Below are 21541 nucleotides of genomic sequence, written 5' to 3' on the forward strand. Positions count from 1 at the left end.
ATATTAAGATACACTTGTTTGAAAAAAAATTATAATACTATGGTAAAAGAACTAATTAGGAAATTCTTGATTTAGGAAATGAATAAAAAAGTTTCTAGTGATTGCTTCCTCTCTCATAAAAGAATTTGATACTTGCCTTATATAGATTGTTGTAGATACTAATTTTTACTATCTTCTTCTCTTTGTAAATTAAATAGTATTATTTCCTCAAAGATAAAAGTTTTATTTCATAAGAGGTGCTCATTCATTTTCAAGATTTAGATTAACTATTTTAAAAAGATGATATCATCTCTCAACCATAGAGGTCAATACAAGAAAACATGAGATAAATTCTTATATATGTCTAGAACATCAAGATAGATATAAAATACACCATCTATGCTTGTAAATACTATGTAAACCAATTAATAAGCTATGGGTCTAACTTTTTGTAAGATTTATAAAGGGCATAGGAGATCATTTGCCCTTTCAATTGATTCTCATTACTCTTCCTTTTCGAGATACTTAAAAAAAGAAACTTGATCTAATCATGAATTCTAAATCCTTTTACCTTTAATCGACATATCCTTTTTTTAACTCAAAGCTATTAATAAAATTTAATAGATCATTTACACAATATTAACATCTCCAAATTAATTATGGCCTGATAAGCTTTCATTCTTTAAATTAACTATGATCGAATAACAGCATGAATAAACTAAGTTTGAGTTGATGTCATCTGGATATAAACTTTAGGAGAGAAGCGAATTTGTGATAACTCTTGGAATCTAACCTTAGTATAGAATTTTTCACCCAGTGTTGGTATCAAAATCATAGGTATGGAGTTTGCACCCTTGTAGGTAAACTTCTGATCGTAGATATTTAAAAGATATTTTAACCTACCATGATGACTATAGGTAAACTTTCTCCACAAAGTTCAACGATTGATGTGTGTGCTTCGTTTGTTATCTTGATGAGGATTTCTTCTTATATATATCTTATTTAATTGTATAGAAGGTAAGATTTTCTCAGCGAAGCTTCGCTCTTGTCTTTGTCTAGCGACCAACGCCGTTGAGAAAAGCGAAGCTTCGCCCTTGTCTTCGGCCAACGATCAACGTCGCTGCAGCCACATTCCTAACAGGCTCCACGGCCAATCCTCATCTTCCTCACCGCGATAGCTTTTGCTGTCTTCGCTGATCTGCCAACAGTCGGTGGATTTAAGGAGAACGAAGGACGGACTTAAGGAAAACGAAGGGAACGCCTGTGCCCTCACAACAACAGTAATCGCAACAGCAACAACGATCTGCTCTTGCCCTACTCACGAAGCCTCTTGCTTGTAAACCATTCTTTACATCGATCTAAGATTGATATCATTATCAGGAGCACCATCTTGCGAGGACATAATAGAAGATAAGATTTTCCAAACCATATGAGTAAGTCTTTATATTCTATTGAGGAAAATTCTTTCTCCTAATATGTATAAATAGGAGAGGGAATATGTTAATGTATTGAAGTTTCTTCACTTTTTCAAAAAAAAATTTTCAATAATTATTTTTATCTTCTATTATTTTTATCAATTACGTTAGATTTGTTTCGAAAAATTTTCAAGTGTAATTTTTCTTTTTCTACACTAATGAAAGCTTTTCTTTTTTTGTTTTTGTTGCAGGAATGAGTTTTTACCTAATTAATTTAACTGATACGAAAGAGGTATTAGCAGACATCCATCCAATTAGTTCCTTATTATGAGCAAAAGCTTGAGCAATTTTGGACGTATTAGAAACTGTCAAATCAACTCTGTCATGATTGGACCTCTACTTCAACTTTTGTGATTTCAGGTCGAAATCGTCCTGAGTTGATCTTAATTCAAGCTGTTCCGTAAGTCTCCAAATCCTTACCAAGCTTTGTAACTTCACTAAGTCTGTACTTGGTGAAGCAGAATAACTCCCAAGCAACAAAGAGACTTTAGTTTCTATTCTTCTGTTTGTACGTGAGACTTTGGTCCCTTAAATTAATATTTTTTTACAATAAAATTAATTTATCCCTCTATATTCAAATTTAACATATAAATCCGTATAAAATGTCTCTCTCTCACACACACGAACTCACTTTGATTTGAAACATCACATTGATATATTAGTTCAACATATTAATATTCTTTACAACAAATCATAGTTAATCCATTTTTTCTGGATGGAATTTAATGGAATAAATACACAAAAAGAAGTTACGTTATGGGCAGAAACACTCCCATAATGTGTACATGGCGATTGATGGAAGTGACTGACTATATGTAGCGGGACAAATTATGGGCCGAAACACTGGTGATTGATGGAAGTGACTCGATTGTTAAGAGTCCTAATTATTACTGACGCTGGTGGCGTGTATTTTATTCCATGACCCCGACATAGAAAATGATAGTGCATGAACCACTCACACGGAATAATAGTATCATCGATATTATGACGAATCCTTTTAATACGATAAGGACAACAATTTTTTGTTTTTGCTCCAATAAATCTTTTTAATATGTGACGTATAATAATATATTGGAACCTCGCTCCAATTGTTGAGCTGATTCATTGTGTCTGTCAATTTCATCCGTGCAAATAATATATTAGCGGATGAATATAATTGTATAATAATATATTAATCACGGAATAAAGATGAATCAACAATATGGGATTCTCGAAAACAAATATATCTTTGAACTTATCTTATTTAATATTTTTATATTATATTATGATTTTTTAATATTGTTAAAGAATATTATCGCATAATATAAAATATCATAAATATTATGCTTCAGTATTTTATATAGGTTTTGTAAAAATATTATGTTTATAGTATTTTCAATAATACTAAAAAATATTATATTATAACATTTTTATATTATGTTACAATGTGTTTGTGGTATTGCTGAAAACACCATAATGAAGTATAAAAATATTGTAACTGTTTCGGTCGATAATAATTAAATAAAAAAGTGATTAGGAGTTTTTAGGTATTAGATTAAAAAATACTATTAATAAATTATGAAAACGGAGGATTCTTTTAGGGAAAAAAAACCCATATATATATATATATATATATATATATATATAATTCGTCCTGACTCGGCAAAGATGAGTATTCGTTAGAATGGAGCAACCCGAGAGCAAAGGCATTGGGGGAGGCATGGGCGAGGGAAGCGGCAACAAGAAGCACATAATTCTCGTCCATGGCGCTTGCCATGGAGCATGGTCTTGGCACAAGGTGACGACGCTGTTGAGGTCCACGGGGTACCGGGTCACGGCGCCGGACCTCGCGGCCTCCGGCATCGACGAACGGCGGTTCCAAGACCTGCGTACGTTCACCGACTACACGCAACCACTGTTGGACGTAGTGGCCTCCCTTCCACGTGGTGAGAGGGTCGTCCTCGTAGGCCACAGCCTCGGAGGCATGAACATTGCTCTGGCCATGGACAGGTTCCCTGAGAAGATCGCTGCCGCGGTGTTTGTCACCGCCTTCATGCCCGATTCCGTCAACCCGCCCTCCTACGTCCTCGACAAGGTACGCCGTTCTGCTAAGATCTGTCACTCTTCTCATCTTTGTCCTGGCTGCAATCCCAGTTCCCGCTGATGTATGCCTTCTGCTACACCGACAGCTTAAACAGGAGAAAACCATGTCATATTGGCTTGACACTCAATTTGGGTTAGTCATCGGGGACAGAGAGAGAGGCCCGACTTCCATGCTGCTTGGTCCCAAGTTTTTGTCCAAGCTTTACAAGCTCAGCCCACCCGAGGTACGTATACACGTACCAGTCATTCTACTGCTATGGCTGAACACAACACTTGAGTAATCGTAAGCTTCTCGGAAGGATCTCACGCTGGCGATGACCCTCGCGAGGCCTTCTTCTTTATTCCTCGAAGACCTGGTGTCCATGCCGCCCTTCTCCGAGTCAGGATACGGATCGGTGGAGAAGATCTACGTCGTGTGCGCTCAGGATGAAGGCATAAGCGAAGGGTTTCAGCGCTGGATGATCGAGAATAACCCAGTGAAAGTGGTGAAGGAGATCGAGGATGCCGACCATATGCCCATGTTCTCAACCCCGAAGCAGCTCTTCCAATGCCTGTCTGATGTTGCCGATGCCTGTGCTTGATCCTCCCGGGTTTTACTATTACAAGCCACCGAATATTGTGGCCATAGTTAAGTAAATAAGATAGTTGTCCGTGCGTTGCTGCTGTGATCGATGCATCATGGTTTGCTATCAGCAACGGTGTATTTGTTTCGTATATCAAATCATGGACAGCTGAGACGACAATAAAATAAATATATATTGTGAAAATTAGGTTGGAATTGTCGCAGACATTTCTCCCCGCCAACTCTGAACACCGTGTCCAGATTGCGTGAATCTCCTTCCTGATTCATTAAAAAAATTTAGTTCAAAAAAATTCTCAAAAATTATTTGGAGTCATCTTGATATTCCTTTTAAAATAAAAAAAATCTGAAAATTATTTTGAAACTGGCTACCAACTTGGTTTATCTTTGTTACGTTGATGTGTGCCCCATTTGTCATCTTGATGAGAATTCTTTCTTATATATCTTATTTAATTGTCTTTTTGCTAGATTTGTTTTAGAAATTTGTCGAGTGAATTTTTTTTCTTCTTTCCAATGTCTATAATCTTGGGATGACTTTTCTTTATGGCTGACTGGTGCTTGGCTTAATAAAGGTAATCACTTATCATAATTGGTTGATCATTATAGTTCCTTTGGAAGATATAATGACTATATATTTGGCAATCGCCCCTCCTCCCAATCTACCTTTGGTGTAAGGTTTTTCCTATTCGAAGATGTTGTCATTCACTCAAGTTTCCGAGGACAATCCGCCAGCTCCTCCACTAGTGGCAATATCATTTATGGAGAGCCCTCTATTTCTTTTATATGATGGTTCCTACACTAATGAAAGCTTCTTCTTTTTTTGTTGCAAGAATGGGTTTTTAAAGCATTCTTAGCTGCTATGCCCAATATCTCAACTAGCATTCTTAGTAAACATTAATTCGGAGCAATCCAAAGGTCAACTCAACTTTAAAAAATAAATAAATATTTTTCTCAAACTAAAACATTGATCTAAAAAAGTGAATAACAAATTCTTATCTACTTGAACTAGGACTAATGAAATGTTAGAATTTCTCTATAGCAAATTGGCGATAAAGGAATGTGTTCCACTAAGTCACAACACCAATACTATTAGGAGATTACTCTAAAAAAAATAAATATAAAATAAAAATATAATAAGAATTCTCCGAATAACAACCTTTCAAAATAAATATCAATAATCAAATTTATAAAAATAATAAAATAATATAATCATAATTTAATATTTATTACCATAATATACAGTTGTGTAGATTGGACATCCATTGATATAACATCAAATGGAGTTAGAGGATATCTTATCTCATAAGATTAGTTCTTATATATATATATATATATATATATATATATATATATATATATATATATATATATATATATATATATAGTCACAACTAATCATAGTAAATCTTTTTTTTTGGATGAAATTTAATGGAATAAAGATACAAAAGATGTTAATTTTTGAAAGTATATGTATATAAATTAGGGTTAACTCGGAATTAAAGCGGGACATATTATGGGCCGAAAAGCCGGGCTTCGATGGCCCAAAATTTTAGTGGTCACACGATCTAATAGATTTCGATTCCTCTTGAGAATGAGCGGGCTGCTATCCTCTCGCTCTCACTCTCTACCTTAGAGGTCGAGGGGGAAGAAGGTAGATGGAGGACGAGAGGGTAAAGGAGGGGGCTCTCCGGACCCTCGGCCTATTCCAAGTCCTGCCTAGGCTGGTCGTATTCGATCTCGATTACACCCTTTGGCCCTTCTACTGGTGAGCGGCGATCCCTGAATGAGTATTTTATAATTCTTAGCTTCTTCATTATTTCGCTTCATAGCTTTGTTCTGCTTTATCTGTTTCCGTCGGATGCTTGAAGCGTATGCCCGATAAGACTCTCTCGATTGCCTCTTTCTTATCTCTTGTGTTTAATTATCCCTAATGTAAAGATAGATATTTTTTTTTGGTTGATGGAGGAAACGTTCTCTTTTATTATGCGTGAGAAATTTCTGAAAGAAATGCATTTGATTGATTCGTTGCAACAGCGGGCTAAAAATTGGAAGAAGTTATGATATGGTAATTAGAGAATTGTTTGTTAGTTTGGATGGATACCATATCATAGGATGAGTGCTGCAAAGTGTGAGCTACAGTTGAGGCCTTTCGGTTAGGCATGGCATTCTGATGCGATTCTAGAATGATTTTGATGGAATCGGGGTCGAAGAAGATTAATGGCACTACTTCTTCGTTCAATTTGTAGTGTGAAACTGGATCGATGTCTTCACTTCTGCTGGTTATAATAAAGTAGAAGGAAATGACGGGAAGTCAGTGTCGTAGTGGTGTATTGTGAGAATTAAGATGGCTACTCATGATCAGCCTAAGCCAATTCCAGAACTCTTCATCCTTGTTGCTGATCTTGAAATTGGGTGACAACCCCAAATTGATTTTGATCATTAGAAAGATGGCATGTTTTCTTTGCTTTTGCAATCAACGAAGGGATCAGTGTTCCTCTTCACTAATATAAGATGATCTTATAGCAAGCACAAGGAGGTTCTTGGTTTTGCTTCCAGTTCTTTTTACAGAACTAATCAAACATGTTCCCTCCGTTGTTTGTGATGAATAACAGCACTGGCATGTCATGCGACATCTGTATATAGAAATATATGTGTATTAAGTATATCAATTTGTTGTCTCTTCACAATAATGTTGTATATTTTATAAAGTTTGATTATGTTTGCCTATATGAAGGTCAGCATAATCCACATTTGCCTTGATAATCTATCAATTTTTACAATATAAGCTTCGATTTCTCTATGAATGATTGTTTTAATGCTTGATTTCGAGGAATGATGAAAAGAAATAAGACAGTGATTATTTAGCCTGGATGATCAAAGAACCTATAAATAACATATCAATTGCCAAGAGTTCGCAAGAAACCTATAAACCAAAAAAGTATTGCCTAGAAAAGCAAACCATCAAGATAAGATGATTTAGCAAATAATTGTTTTAATTAGTGGATTTTTGTGAATGGTACTATGTATTTGCACATCCTTTTTGATGGCTTCCTGGTTTGGTGTGTTTGTTAGCTCATGGATATAATCTTTTACATTTTTTGTTTTACTTTCTATTTTTTAAGATTGTAACCCATAGTCTATTTCATCAGCTTCGAGTGGGACATTTATTTGAATTCAGTGTCCACCTATGGTTTGTTGTGATGGCAAGCTATGATCTCATCAACCAATGGCTTGAACTTAACTACAATAATGTTGACTGTTTAATATTTAGTTTATCTGAAGTAGAATAGGATGTGATGCGCAGCCTCTTAACTGAGAGAGGCACATTATCTATCCATCTTCCCTTTGTTTTCTAGGTCCTATTTCCTCTCCATGCTTATGTAAATAGAGTTCGTGGCATATATAAGTGGGTGAACCATTTATCTCTAGTATAATTATAGAATAATATGATTGAGAAGGGTTGGTACAGATGGCTCTGCTAATGCTGTTTCCTTTAATACGTTTTTCTTATAGCAGAAAGTGAAAAACAAGGTGTCAATACTATCAAGAATAACAAAAGGTGATAAATTGAGTTGTATTATAATAGGTTTCAAAATCTTGTTTCCCTTGCCTACAGGCTGCATTTAACTACCTTTGACTTTTGAGGAACCATCAGTAAGTATTTTTTTTTGTGGACAGCAGATGGATGATTCATGATCTTCTTTCAGAAGTAAGAGAGGCTGAACTTGCAATGAGACTTCATTACAAGAAAGAAGAGTTTTAACATCTACAGTAGTTTGTACATAGTTCTTACTCTGTATGGCTCTATAATATATCTACTGGTCCTTTACAAGACAAGTGTGTTTGTACATTGTTAGTTTATGCGTTTAGCAAGCGAAGTATAGTTGAATTTGTACTCATGTGATGCAGATTCTGATAAGATCAAGTTACATGTATAAGCTATAAGAAACTACTCTTATTGCATTTGTAGATTGGGATGAATTACATTTGACTTTCAATTTTTTTATTTTCCAGTGAATGCCGCTCCAAAAGGGAAATGCCATCTCTCTACCCACATGCTGAGGGTATACTCTATGCACTCAAGGATAAAGGAATCAATGTGGCAATTGCTTCTCGATCACCAACTCCCGACATAGCTAAAACATTTCTTCAGAAGTTAGGCATCCAATCCATGTTTGTTGCCCGGGTGAGACAGCAATACTGTTGTTTTAAACGTCTACATGTGTACATTCTCCTTTTGTTGGTTGATAAATAGATGCATTGCATGCATCTTTAGCTGAAAATTTTACCTTTTACCTACAAAAATTATTTGTTCTGACACAAAAATGAGTGGTTATATAAAACAAGAGATGTTACGGATAATGGCCTTCTGTACATTTGGTGGTACAAGACAAACTATCTGTTGATTTATTTTTGTTATTGGCTTCATGTGAAGCTGCTTGGCAAGATCATGCCAACATACGTACTCTGTCCACAAAGTAGAGTAATCTCTTTCTACTCTTCTCATATAATTTTTCTGAGGATGCCTATGCCAGCCAACTTGATGCTGTTTGTTGTGTTGAAAAATATATAACAATTCACCCTTCTCTATGTTAGATTTTAAGAAAAGGTTTGGTCCCTTTTGTCGAACGTCTTCCCTTTCAATCTTTCTCTCCACAGTGAACTGGGCATCCCTATGTTTGCTTGATGCAGCAAGTTTGGTGAAATAAAAATGGATGTTGAGCGTATACCATTCCAGACCCAGTAGATGAGATGCTGATGGTCCATCTTCTATTGTTATTTTTTCTGTTGAATTATCTAATCTCTATGTTATTATTAATCTATCATTTTTGTAATTCCACGATGCACCCTTTTCCATGTATGGATAGCTAAAACTTCCTAGTCTTGGTGGTACTTGCAAAAAATTAGGTTCTTTGTGGCTCGTCAGTATTGTGAGATTTGTAGCAGTTTAAGCAATCTTCACCATCAGTTACTACTGCTGTGTTGTAGTATGCCTTGAGCTGCGCAGGTCACATATCGAGGATGAAGTTGAAGATCATGTTAATGTTCATTTAACAGATGTCTATAACTTACACTTACAAATACTGACCACTTCTCAGATCGTGAATTCAGAGTTTGATCTTTCATTCTCTGAATATTTTTGACTACTAGCACCTTAGTAGAGACGGCAGACTGACAAATTTAGATATGTTAGAACTTAGAAGACCCATGATGGGCCTGAGATCTGCTGATCCTATGACAGAATCCTACTGTCCGATTGCTATGTCGATGATCATGGTAATGAACTCAGATTAGTGACATCTTATTTTTATATGAAATAAACTGCCTTAAGAATCACAATATGCAACATAGCAATCAAATGAAATGCTGGAACCATTAACAGTATGGCTCTTTTTTGCACTAGAATGATTTGGTACAATTTTCTGATACGTTGTCCTATTCTTTTTCTTTGCTTGTCCAGGAAATATTCTCCAGTTGGACTCACAAGACCGAACATTTTCAGAGGATTCAAAGAAGAACTGGCATACCATTTAAATCAATGCTTTTCTTTGATGATGAGCACAGGAATATTGAAGCGGTAATTATTTCCAATTTAACTTTGCTTTTCTGTCTTTCATCTGAACCTCTGACAACATGGGGATCAGAGACCCTTCTTTAAGGGAAATCTTAAGTAATTCCTGGAGAGCTTGCTGAGTCCAAATTTGATATTATTCCTGGATAGGAACCGCAGACCCTATTTTCAGGGAGTGTCACTCCTCTTAGCACACTTTAAGAAAACTTGCTAGAACACGAAGTTTTGAACAACCAAACCAGGTAGTGATCTTGACCACAGGAAACATGAGAAAGATGATCCCCAAATTTGGAATATACTTCACGGAAGGAGCATAACTTGTCATGATCATGATTTCTTACAATTATTATTGAAGCGAATGCGAAGATAGGTTTTGCCATCATGATGCATCAATATTTTAGGAAAGCTTGACCTTGAACCCTACTAATTTTGTTCTGCTTTTGCATCTGTGTATCACTTGAGGAGAAACCTTGCACAATATTTTACCAAGTTTTCTTTGACTCGCTGTGCATGCATTTCCTTCTTTTTCTGGGAGCATTTGTTTATCCTCCGAACACAAGATTGTTTATACAGTAAGAGAGTTGACTGTCACATGTACCTTGCAATCTGCTTCATTTCTGGCGGGATTATTCATGTTTTGCAATTCAGCATATATGGATCTAGAAATAAATACTAAGAATCTTTTGTCTTTTCTCAATTTTTATTTTCTTATACCAACTCCTGATGTCTTCTCAGATCTCTAAAATGGGAGTAACGAGCGTCCATGTGGTAAATGGAGTAAACCTCGAGAAGCTAAGATTGGGCCTAAGGAACTTCTCTCACCAGTCTGTCTCACCAAACATTAAACCAGCTGATGAGAAGGTGCGGAAGCTCGGGAGTTGATAGAAGAACGACAAGAAAAGAAGAGAACGAGAAGCACGACTCAACTAGATCATGATTTTGGTATTCCTTTCCCAAAATCCTCCTTATGGTCCATGTGGTCTTAATGATTGGTATAGGACACCTATCTTTCACAACGTACCAGTGAAGTCAGAGCCATATGTGGAAATCCTCCTCAACTTGGTGTAGGGTACCTATATTTCTCCACCTATCAATGAAGTCGGCCATATGTGGAGCACTCAGCACATGAGGCCTGACAAAATACTCAACTTGTCGGTAGGACACCCGTCTCTCTCCAACAATCAATGAAGTCAGCCATACGTGGAGGGAAGACAGCCATATGTGGAGCGCTCAGCAGGCGTGGCCTGACAGATGTATACGACACCTCTCTTTCTCCGACCATCAATCAAGTCAGCCATACGTGGAGGGAAGTCAGCCATATGTGGAGCGCTCAGCAGTTGAGGCCTGACATTTAAGCAAAAGTCTCCTGTAGATGTTTGACTCGTTCGATGCGCGTTGTTGTTCTACCCATCCATGTTCATGTTTTTCGAATGGACGTTACTGTGACTGGATGCTGAGTCCTAATTATTACTGAAGCTGGTGGCGTGGAATGTCTTCCATGATGGCGACATAGTGAATGAAAGTAAATGCAACACTCTCACAGAATAATAGTATCATCAAAAGTACGACAAATCTTTTTACCACGATAAGGAACCTTTTTTTTTCTTTGGCTCCAACAAATCTTTTTAATATGTGACGTATGATAATTCATTGGAACCTTTCTCGAATTGTTGCGCTGATTCATGTATCTGTCAATATCATGCGTGTAAATTATATATTAGTCACTAGATCTGGATGAATATAATTGTATAATAATGTATTAATCACTGAATAAAGATGAATCAACTGTACGAGATTTTCGAATATATATATATATATATATATATATATATATATATATATATATATATATATATATATATATATATATATATATATAATCTTTCACGAGAAGATTCTCGAATTTCCTCACAATGTATTTTTGACCTAATGTTAAAATATTTTTTCCTTCCTTTTACTATGAAACAATCCGTCGGTTGAATTTGTCTAATTAAAATATTTTATATTATATTATTATATTTTTTTAATAATATTAAAAAATATTGTGCTTCAGTATTTTATATAGATTTTATGTTTATAGTTTTTTCAATAATACTCAAAAAATATTATAATATAATATAAAATATTATATTATAATATTTTTTATATTATGTTACAATGTATTTGTAGTATTACTGAAAACACCGAAATGAAGTATAAAAATATTATAACTTTATCGGTCGATAATAAAAAAAATAAAGTGATTAGGAGGATTTTAGGTATTAGATATAAGAAACAAGTACTATTAATAAATGATGAAAACGAAGGATGCTTTTCGGGAAAAACACCCAAAACATTGTTTCTTATATATCAATTCGTCCTGACCGGGCAAAGATGAGAGCAAAGGCATTGGAGGAGACATGGTCGAGGGAAGCGGCAACAAGAAGCACATAATTCTCGTCCATGGCGCTTGCCATGGAGCATGGTCTTGGCACAAGGTGACGACGCTGTTGAGGTCCGCGGGGTACCAGGTCACGGCGCTGGACCTCGCGGCCTCCGGCGTCGACGAGCGGCGGTTCCAAGACCTGAGCACGTTCACCGACTACACGCAACCACTGTTGGACGTAGTGGCTTCCCTTCCACCTGGTGAGAGGGTCGTCCTCGTAGGCCACAGCCTCGGAGGCATGAATATTGCTCTGGCCATGGACAGGTTCCCCGAGAAGATCGCTGCCGCGGTGTTTGTCGCCGCCTTCATGCCCGATTCCGTCAACCCGCCTTCCTACCTCCTCGACAAGGTACGCCGTTCTGCTAAGATCTGTCACCCTTCTCATCTTTGTCCTGGCTGCAATCCCAGTTCCCGCTGATGTATGCCTTCTGCTACTTGCCTGCTACACCGACAGCTTAAACAGGAGAATACCATGTCATATTGGCTTGACACTCAATTTGGGTTAGCCGTCGGGGACAGAGAGAGAGGCCCGACTTCCATGCTGTTTGGTCCCATGTTTTTGTCCAAGCTTTACAAGCTCAGCCCACCCGAGGTACGTATACACGCACCACCGTTCATGTTCTGCGAGTCATTCTACTGCTATGTCTGAACACAACAGCTGAGTAATCGTGAGCTTCTCGGAAGGATCTCACGCTGGCGATGACCCTCGCGAGGCCTTCTTCCTTTTTCCTCGAAGACCTGGTGTCCATGCCGCCCTTCTCCGAGTCAGGATACGGGTCGGTCGAGAAGGTCTACGTGGTGTGCGCTCATGATGAAGGCATCAGCGAAGAGTTTCAGCGCTGGATGATCAAAAATAACCCAGTGAAAGTGGTGAAGGAGATCGAGGATGCTGACCATATGGCCATGTTCTCAACACCGAAGCAGCTCTTCCAATGCCTCTCTGATGTTGTCGATGCCAGTGCTTGATCACGTGTTACCTACCTCTTACTTTTCTGTCTCTCCATCACTTAACATCTACTGTCATCGAGACCTCCTTTTTCTTCTCCTTTACCTTTCGCAGACCAATTGATGGGAATGGTCGGCCAGGAATAAAGTTCGTTTACGTCTGCCCATTAGTAATGCCGCAGATGTGTTTCATGCGTAATGTCGTTATCTTAATCTGGTCAAATGAGGTCAAGCTACTCTATTTATGATCCGCGATGTCATCATGTCATTCATTGTGATATTTTCGGTACGGACCCATTTAATTTCGTGAGAGTTAAAATATATATTAAATATTTATTTTGGGTTTGATATGATTTTTGATATCTGGATAATCTATCGAGTATGAGAATTAACAAAATTAAATCTGTGAACCTTATCCATTGTTAACTTTAGATAATTCTAACGCTCCTTACATTTGTATGGTTAGATTGTCTACCAATGGAAAACCAAAAAGAAGGTTGAGTTTGTAAAATGGGTGAATTCCTAGAAAACCCTTAGATTTTTTTTCATTGATGCATCTTTTTATTTTTTTATTTATTAGTGTTTTAATTTTTTTTAATTCAAAAAATATGATAGGCTAAAAAGATTTCTGATAAGATGAATCGATTTATTTATAATATTTTTGTATAGACTTAAAAATACTATAATTATCATACAAGTTAAGTTTCTTTTGCATATTCTTATTTTAAAATCACTAAAATATCTATTTCCAATCTTATGGAGGATAAGTTAGTTTGTATTATATTTGAAGTTTTGTTTGTTTTCTATATGTTTATAGTGTTTTTTTATATCAGTGGCCTTCTATATATTTTTTGCATATTCTTTTCAAACTAATAAAAATATGTACTGAAGTGACACAAAGTATTATATTTTATTTTTGAGTTTTTGTTCCTCAGTTATTTTGTTGTTATATACAGTTACAATATTTTTACTAAGGTGTCAAAAAATATTATAACTCAGTTTAAAACAGTATAACTAAAATGGTTAGTATCACTGACTACTCCAATATAAAGAAAGGGTGGGGAGTATGTCAACAGCATTTTAAGGATATAAAAAAATGAAACAATAAGATAAAAAAAAAAAAGGGCACCTCATAACGCTCGCAAAGTTGAGAAAGCAATCCTTATCGAGGACGCCACTCGCAAAGCCGAGAAAGCAACAACTTGAAGCCATTGGCCGCCATGGTTTCTTATCTTTTCTGCTTGCCTTCTTATCTTTTCTGCTTGCTTCTACGTGTCAGTTCCACTATCTTTTCCTGCCCCTCATCCACCATGACAACTTGTCTTAAACATTATTTTAGTCCCCAATCGCTCTACCAATATTATTAGTGGGTATATAATGATCATTAGGAGGAGCAATCTATAAGCATCATTTGCCATAGCACCTCCAAATGAATCATGGAGAAGGAATGGGCCACGGGAGCTGCAACAAGAAGCACATAATTCTCGTCCATGGAGCTTGCCATGGAGCATGGTCTTGGCACAAGGTGACGACCCAGTTGAGGTCCGCTGGGTACCAGGTTACGGTGCCCGACCTCGCGGCCTCCGGCGTCGACGAGCGGCGGTTCCAGGACCTGCGATCGTTCATCCACTACTCCCAGCCGCTCCTGGACATATTGGCCTGCCTCCCCCCTGGTGAGAGGGTCATTCTGGTAGGCCACAGCCTCGGAGGCCTCAACATAGCTCTGGCTATGGACAGGTTCCCTGAGAAGATCGCCGCCGCCGTCTTCGTCACCGCCTTCATGCCGGATTCAGTCAACTCGCCCTCCTACGTCGTCGACAAGGTATTGCTAATCGAATTCCGATGCACATGTCAGACCTGTTCTTATAATTTTATTGACTGGCGTGCTTTCCTTACAGCTTAAAAACGAAAAAACCATGTTATTTTGGAGCGACACACAATTTGGCTTGGTCGGGGACGAAGATAAAGGTCCCGTTTCCCTGCTATTCGGCCCCAAATTCTTATCCAAGCTTTACACGCGTAGCCCACCCGAGGTACGTATGCATGCACAACCATTCATCTTCTGCGAGTCATGCTACTACTGTCAGGGCTGAACAACAGTTGTGAAACCATGAAATGGTTTTTAAGGATCTGACGCTGGCGAGGACCCTCATGAGGCATTCTTCCTTATTCCTCGAAGACCTCGGGTACATGCCTCCCTTCTCCGAGTCGGGTTACGGATCGGTGGAGAAGATCTACGTGGTGTGCGCTCAGGATGAGATCCTCACGGAAGGTTTTCAGCGCTGGATGATCGAGAACAACCCAGTGAAAGAGGTGAGAGAGCTGGAGGACGCTGACCATATGCCCATGTTCTCAACCCCGAAGCAGCTGTTTCAGTGCCTCTCGGATGTTGCCGACGCCTGTGCTTGATCCTCCCTGGTTTTACTATTACAAGCCACCGAATACAGTGGCCATAGTAAAGAAGATAGTTGTACGTGCGTTGCCGCTATGATCGATGCATTAATATTTTAATAAAAGTATTAAAATATCAAAAATAATAAAAATAACAAATTTAAAACTAATTTATCTAACTATAAAGTCAATAGTAATATAATAATATTAATATTTATATATTTTTAGAATATAAAATTTAAAAGTATTTAAGATACATAGAAATAAATTTGAAAGGCCTATATGATCAGTATTTTTTATTTTTTATTTTTAAAATATTTTATTTACTAATTTTGACACTTAAAAAAAGATAAATTTATACAGAAAATATTAAAAAAAACATAAATAGATGGATAACTCCTAGTATCACATTTTTGGTTTGACCTATTTTCTCCATGTTTGACTTTGGTGTACTATACACCTGAATTTGGAATACAACATTTGACTTTGATTATAAAAAAATAAGTCTAGTTTATAATACATTGTTTTTAGGATCAAACCGAAAACAGTGTATTGCATATAAGAACTAATCCAAATATTCTAAATTTTTTTATAAAAGCTATGAATTGAGCTAAGATGGATATCAATAACCTTTTCTCAAATTTATTTATTTTATTTATTTAGAACCTGAACAATTTATTATTATTTTTATATTTTTTCATTCTTTTCATAAAAATATGATGGATTCCATAATGAGTTTGGCCCAAAAAAATGAAGCCTTGATATCCTATACACTGTTTTTGTGATCAAACTAAAAGTAGTGTCTCGTATAGAAGGACTACTCCAAATATTCTAATTTAATTTTTTTGATATTTTTCTAATTTATTCAGAATCTAATCATTTTATAATTTTATATTTTATATTTTTTTTATTTCCACCAAAATATATTGGATCCATGTAATATTTTTTTCAAATTTAAGCTTTTCAATCGATGAACAATTTATGATAAAAATTTGATCCAAAAATATTAAGCCTTGATATATGATGTATTGTTTTTAGTATCAAACCAAATATAATGTATTGTATACAAGGACTTGTCCAAATGCTCTATAATTTTTTCAAAGCTTTCAATTAGACCAAATATTAGTATCAAACCAAATATTAAGCCTTGATATTTATCACTATTTTTATATCTTAAAACTTTTTTGATATTTTTTTATTTATTCAAATTCTGAACCGTCTATGATTTTTCTATTTTCTCTAAATTTATTTCATTTCTACCAAAACATGATCAATCCATATATTATTTTTTAACATTTGAACTTCTAAATAGATGAATGGTATATAATAAAATTTTAGTCCAAAAAAATAAAATAACCAATATATTATGTTTTGGGTTAAATAAAAAAAGTGTACTGAATACAGTTGAAATACTCTAAAATCTTTATAAAGCTTTAAATTGGATCCAAATGGATATTGAACAGTACATGGTTTCTTTATTTTCTCCATTTTTTTTATTTTTCACAAAAATATGGAGGATTCATGAAATGTTTTATAATATTTAAAATTTAAATAAATAAAAAACTATGGTAATAATTTGATCTAAAAAAATTAAGCATATAATATTTTTTTGCGTCAAACCAAAAGTAGTGTATTGCAAATAAAGACCAATCGAAATGCTTAGAATTTTTTAGAAAAGTATTACATTAGTCCAAGATAGACATCTATCATTTTTTTTAATAATTTAATTTATTTATATTTATTTGATTTATTCATAACCTGAATAGTTTATGATTTTACTATTTTCTCTAAATTTTTTTTATTTTCATCAAAATATGTTAGATATATGTAATGGTTTTTGACATTTGAGCTTCCAAATAGATAAACAACTTATGGTAAAAATTTAGTCTAATACATTATTTTTGGGGTCATACAAAAAATAATGTACCATATACAAGAACCAGTCCAACTACTCTAATTTTTTTATAAAAGCTTTGAATTAGACCAGATGGACATATATCACTCTTTTTCCATTTCAGATATTTTTTGATATTTTTATTCATTATTTGAATAATGTGTGATTTTCTTATTTTCTCTATGTTTATTTATTTATACCAAACATGATGCATCCATGTAATATCTTTTAATATTTAAATTTCTAAACAGATGGATAACTTATGATACAAATTTATTCTAAAAAACTAAGCCCTGATATCCAATATATTATTTTTAGGGTAAAACATATATATATATATATATATATATATATATATATATATATATATATATATATATATATATATATATATATATAAAACTTATTATTGGTGAGTATATAATGAACAACAGTAGGTTGAGCTGTCATACTGTTGCAACCACCTGGGCGGCGTCTTCTTCATCGTGATACTGTGAGCGGTACCGAAAGCAGTCCTCGTCCATTGCGCCCCTTGGACGCACCCATTGGCTGCCATGGCTTCTTATATTTTCTGGCGTACCTTCGTCAGACATTGCGGGTTCCATGTCTCAGCTCACTATCTTTTATTTCTCCGTCACAACTTGTCTTATTCAATTGTTTTTTTCCCTGATCATGGCCTTACATAGACCCTCTCGATGTTGCCTGTCTGATGTTGCCGATGCCTGTGCTTGATCCTCCCGGGTTTTACTATTACAAGCCACCGAATACTGTGGCCATAGTAAGTAAATAAGATAGTTGTTCGTGCGTTGCTGCTGTGATCGATGCATCATGGTGTGCTATCAGCAACCGTGTATTTGTTTCGTATATCAAATCATGGACAGCTGAGAAGACAATAAAATAAATAGGTATTGTCAAAATTAGGTTGTAATTGTCGCAGACATTTCTTCCTAATTCATTTAAAAATTTTAGTTTAAAAAAATTCTCAAAGGATGTTTCAATATTCAAAAATTATATGGAGTCATCTTGATATTCCTTTAAAAATAAAAAAAAAAATCTGAAATTTATTTTGAAACTGGCTACCAACTTGGTTTATCTTCCGTGCTGTACTGTTACGTTGATGTGTGCCTCATATCTCATCTTGATGAGAATTCTTTCTTATATATCTTATTTAATTGTCTTTTTGCTAGATTTGTTTTAGAAATTTGTCGAGTGTTATTCACTCTAAAAAAGTGAATAACAAACTCTTATCTACTTGAACTAGGAGTAATGAAATGTTAGAATTTCTCTATAGCAAATTGGCGATAAAGGAATGTATTCCACTAAGTCACAACACCAATACTATTAGGAGATTACTCTAAAAAAATAAATATAAAATAAAATTATAATAATAATTCTCCGAATAACAACCTTTCAAAATAAATATCAATAATCAAATTTATATATAATAATAATAATAATAATATAATCATAATTTAATATTTATTACCATAATATACAGTTGTGTAGATTGGACATCCATTGATATAACATCAAATGGAGTTAGAGGATATCTTATCTCATAAGATTAGTTCTTATATATATATATATATATATATATATATATATATATATATATATATATATATATATATATATATATATATATATATATATATATATATATAATGGAATAAAGATACAAAAAGATGTTAATTTTTGAAAGTAAATGTATATAAATTAGGGTTAACACGGAATTAAAGCGGGACACATTATGGGCCGAAAACCCGGGCTTCAATGGCCCAAAATTTTAGTGGTCACACGATCTAATAGATTTCGATTCCTCTTGAGAATGAGCGGGCTGCTATCCTCTCGCTCTCACTCTCTACCTTAGAGGTCGAGGGGGAAGAAGGTAGATGGAGGACGAGAGGGTAAAGGAGGGGGCTCTCCGGACCCTCGGCCTATTCCAAGTCCTGCCTAGGCTGGTCGTATTCGATCTCGATTACACCCTTTGGCCCTTCTACTGGTGAGCGGCGATCCCTGAATGAGTATTTTATAATTCTTAGCTTCTTCATTATTTCGCTTCATAGCTTTGTTCTGCTTTATCTGTTTCCGTCGGATGCTTGAATCGTATGCCCGATAAGACTCTCTCGATTGCCTCTTTCTTATCTCTTGTGTTTAATTATCCCTAATGTAAAGATAGATATTTTTTTTTGGTTGATGGAGGAAACGTTCTCTTTTATTATGCGTGAGAAATTTCTGAAAGAAATGCATTTGATTGATTCGTTGCAACAGCGGGCTAAAAATTGGAAGAAGTTATGATATGGTAATTAGAGAATTGTTTGTTAGTTTGGATGGATACCATATCATAGGATGAGTGCTGCAAAGTGTGAGCTACAGTTGAGGCCTTTCGGTTAGGCATGGCATTCTGATGCGATTCTAGAATGATTTTGATGGAATCGGGGTCGAAGAAGATTAATGGCACTACTTCTTCGTTCAATTTGTAGTGTGAAACTGGATCGATGTCTTCACTTCTGCTGGTTATAATAAAGTAGAAGGAAATGACGGGAAGTCAGTGTCGTAGTGGTGTATTGTGAGAATTAAGATGGCTACTCATGATCAGCCTAAGCCAATTCCAGAACTCTTCATCCTTGTTGCTGATCTTGAAATTGGGTGACAACCCCAAATTGATTTTGATCATTAGAAAGATGGCATGTTTTCTTTGCTTTTGCAATCAACGAAGGGATCAGTGTTCCTCTTCACTAATATAAGATGATCTTATAGCAAGCACAAGGAGGTTCTTGGTTTTGCTTCCAGTTCTTTTTACAGAACTAATCAAACATGTTCCCTCCGTTGTTTGTGATGAATAACAGCACTGGCATGTCATGCGACATCTGTATATAGAAATATATGTGTATTAAGTATATCAATTTGTTGTCTCTTCACAATAATGTTGTATATTTTATAAAGTTTGATTATGTTTGCCTATATGAAGGTCAGCATAATCCACATTTGCCTTGACACTCAATTTGGGTTGGTCGTCGGGGACAGAGAGAGAGGCCCGACTTCCATGCTGTTTGGTCCCAAGTTTTTGTCCAAGCTTTACAAGCTCAGCCCACCCGAGGTACGTATACACGCACCACCGTTCATGTTCTGCGAGTCATTCTACTGCTATGTCTGAACACGAACAGCAGAGTAATCGTGAGCTTCTCGGAAGGATCTCACGCTGGCGATGACCCTCGCGAGGCCTTCTTCCTTATTCCTCGAAGACCTCGTGTCCATGCCGCCCTTCTCCGAGTCAGGATACGGGTCGGTCGAGAAGGTCTACGTCGTGTGCGCTCAGGATGAAGGCATCAGCGAAGGGTTTCAGCGCTGGATGATCAAGAATGACCCAGTGAAAGTGGTGAAGGAGATGGAGGATGCTGACCATATGGCCGGCCATGTTCTCAACACCGAAACAGCTCTTCCAATGCCTCTCTGATGTTGTCGATGCCAGTGCTTGATCACGTGTTAGCTACCTCTTACTTTTCTGTCTCTCCATCACCTAACTTCTACTTTTATCGATGCCTCCTTTTCCTTCTCCTTTACCTTTTCGCAGACCAATCGATGGGGATGGTCGTCCAGGAATAAAGTTCGTTGACGTCTGCCCATTAGTAATGCCGAGTGGCAATTAGGAATAATATTGGTCGGGCGTGTCCATTGTCCATTCCAATGATAGCAGCAGATGTGTTTCATGCGTAATGTAGTTATCTTAATCTGGTCAAATGAGGTCAAGCTACTCTATTTATGATCCGCGATGTCATCTGTTGGTGTAAACAACTTTAAGCCGTGGCCTCGGGGCCGACACAGCTTGGTTCGGGTCCGGATGATGGGGGATCTCCCTGGGATGACCCTTGAGACTGCTGAGGTGGTCGACTGCGGTGGCCCGATCAGGGCGGGATCACCGTTTCCTCCGGGAGGGAGCTCCTCGCCTGGACGCGCGGTGAGAGGCGCTCTGTCTTTGCGCCTGCACACAGGTCGGGTCGGGAGACTCGACCCGACCCCTCCGATGATCAAGTCAGTGGATAGTCTTAGGGGGTTTTAGTTATTTTTCCTCCTCCTCACTTTCCTTGAAGCGCGAGGGTTTTTATAGTGAAGGTTACCGTTGCCTGATGTGCCCGCTTGCAGGGAGCTGGATCGTACTCCTGGTAACATCTGACATCGACGTTGGCGTGAAGGACCG

General features: G+C 36.4%; 5 protein-coding genes across 6 annotated transcripts; all 5 read left to right on the forward strand.

The window, feature by feature from the left end:
* Positions 1–3090: 3090 nt before the first annotated feature.
* Positions 3091–4303, forward strand: LOC135609463 (salicylic acid-binding protein 2-like). Its single transcript, XM_065102768.1, has 3 exons — positions 3091–3528; positions 3623–3760; positions 3836–4303. Exons 1-3 carry the CDS (start codon positions 3118–3120, stop codon positions 4115–4117), a joined length of 831 nt encoding a protein of 276 aa, XP_064958840.1. The 5' UTR covers positions 3091–3117; the 3' UTR covers positions 4118–4303.
* A 1409-nt stretch (positions 4304–5712) lies between these two features.
* Positions 5713–11196, forward strand: LOC135609464 (uncharacterized). Its single transcript, XM_065102769.1, has 4 exons — positions 5713–5881; positions 8131–8302; positions 9578–9694; positions 10424–11196. Exons 1-4 carry the CDS (start codon positions 5772–5774, stop codon positions 10568–10570), a joined length of 546 nt encoding a protein of 181 aa, XP_064958841.1. The 5' UTR covers positions 5713–5771; the 3' UTR covers positions 10571–11196.
* Positions 11197–12046: 850 nt separating this feature from the next.
* Positions 12047–13257, forward strand: LOC103975147 (salicylic acid-binding protein 2-like). Its single transcript, XM_009390058.3, has 3 exons — positions 12047–12462; positions 12568–12705; positions 12798–13257. Exons 1-3 carry the CDS (start codon positions 12088–12090, stop codon positions 13077–13079), a joined length of 795 nt encoding a protein of 264 aa, XP_009388333.2. The 5' UTR covers positions 12047–12087; the 3' UTR covers positions 13080–13257.
* Positions 13258–14342: 1085 nt separating this feature from the next.
* Positions 14343–15535, forward strand: LOC135609465 (methylesterase 3-like). Its single transcript, XM_065102771.1, has 3 exons — positions 14343–14880; positions 14957–15091; positions 15186–15535. The coding sequence occupies exons 1-3, from the start codon at positions 14488–14490 to the stop codon at positions 15465–15467; spliced, it is 810 nt and encodes a 269-aa protein (XP_064958843.1). The 5' UTR covers positions 14343–14487; the 3' UTR covers positions 15468–15535.
* Positions 15536–19183: 3648 nt separating this feature from the next.
* Positions 19184–21060, forward strand: LOC135609467 (salicylic acid-binding protein 2-like). Of its 2 annotated transcripts, none has more exons than XR_010485794.1 (3): positions 19184–19345; positions 20315–20443; positions 20537–21060. XR_010485794.1 is itself a non-coding variant. In XM_065102773.1 (3 exons), the coding sequence occupies exons 1-3, from the start codon at positions 19236–19238 to the stop codon at positions 20798–20800; spliced, it is 498 nt and encodes a 165-aa protein (XP_064958845.1). In that variant the 5' UTR covers positions 19184–19235; the 3' UTR covers positions 20801–21060. The 2 variants fall into 2 exon arrangements, 1 of the variants encoding a protein (XP_064958845.1); XM_065102773.1 differs by having other exon boundaries at positions 20320–20443.
* Positions 21061–21541: the final 481 nt, after the last annotated feature.

Source organism: Musa acuminata, chromosome BXJ2-4 (genome assembly GCF_036884655.1).
Source record: "Musa acuminata AAA Group cultivar baxijiao chromosome BXJ2-4, Cavendish_Baxijiao_AAA, whole genome shotgun sequence".
Lineage (NCBI taxonomy): Eukaryota > Viridiplantae > Streptophyta > Magnoliopsida > Zingiberales > Musaceae > Musa > Musa acuminata.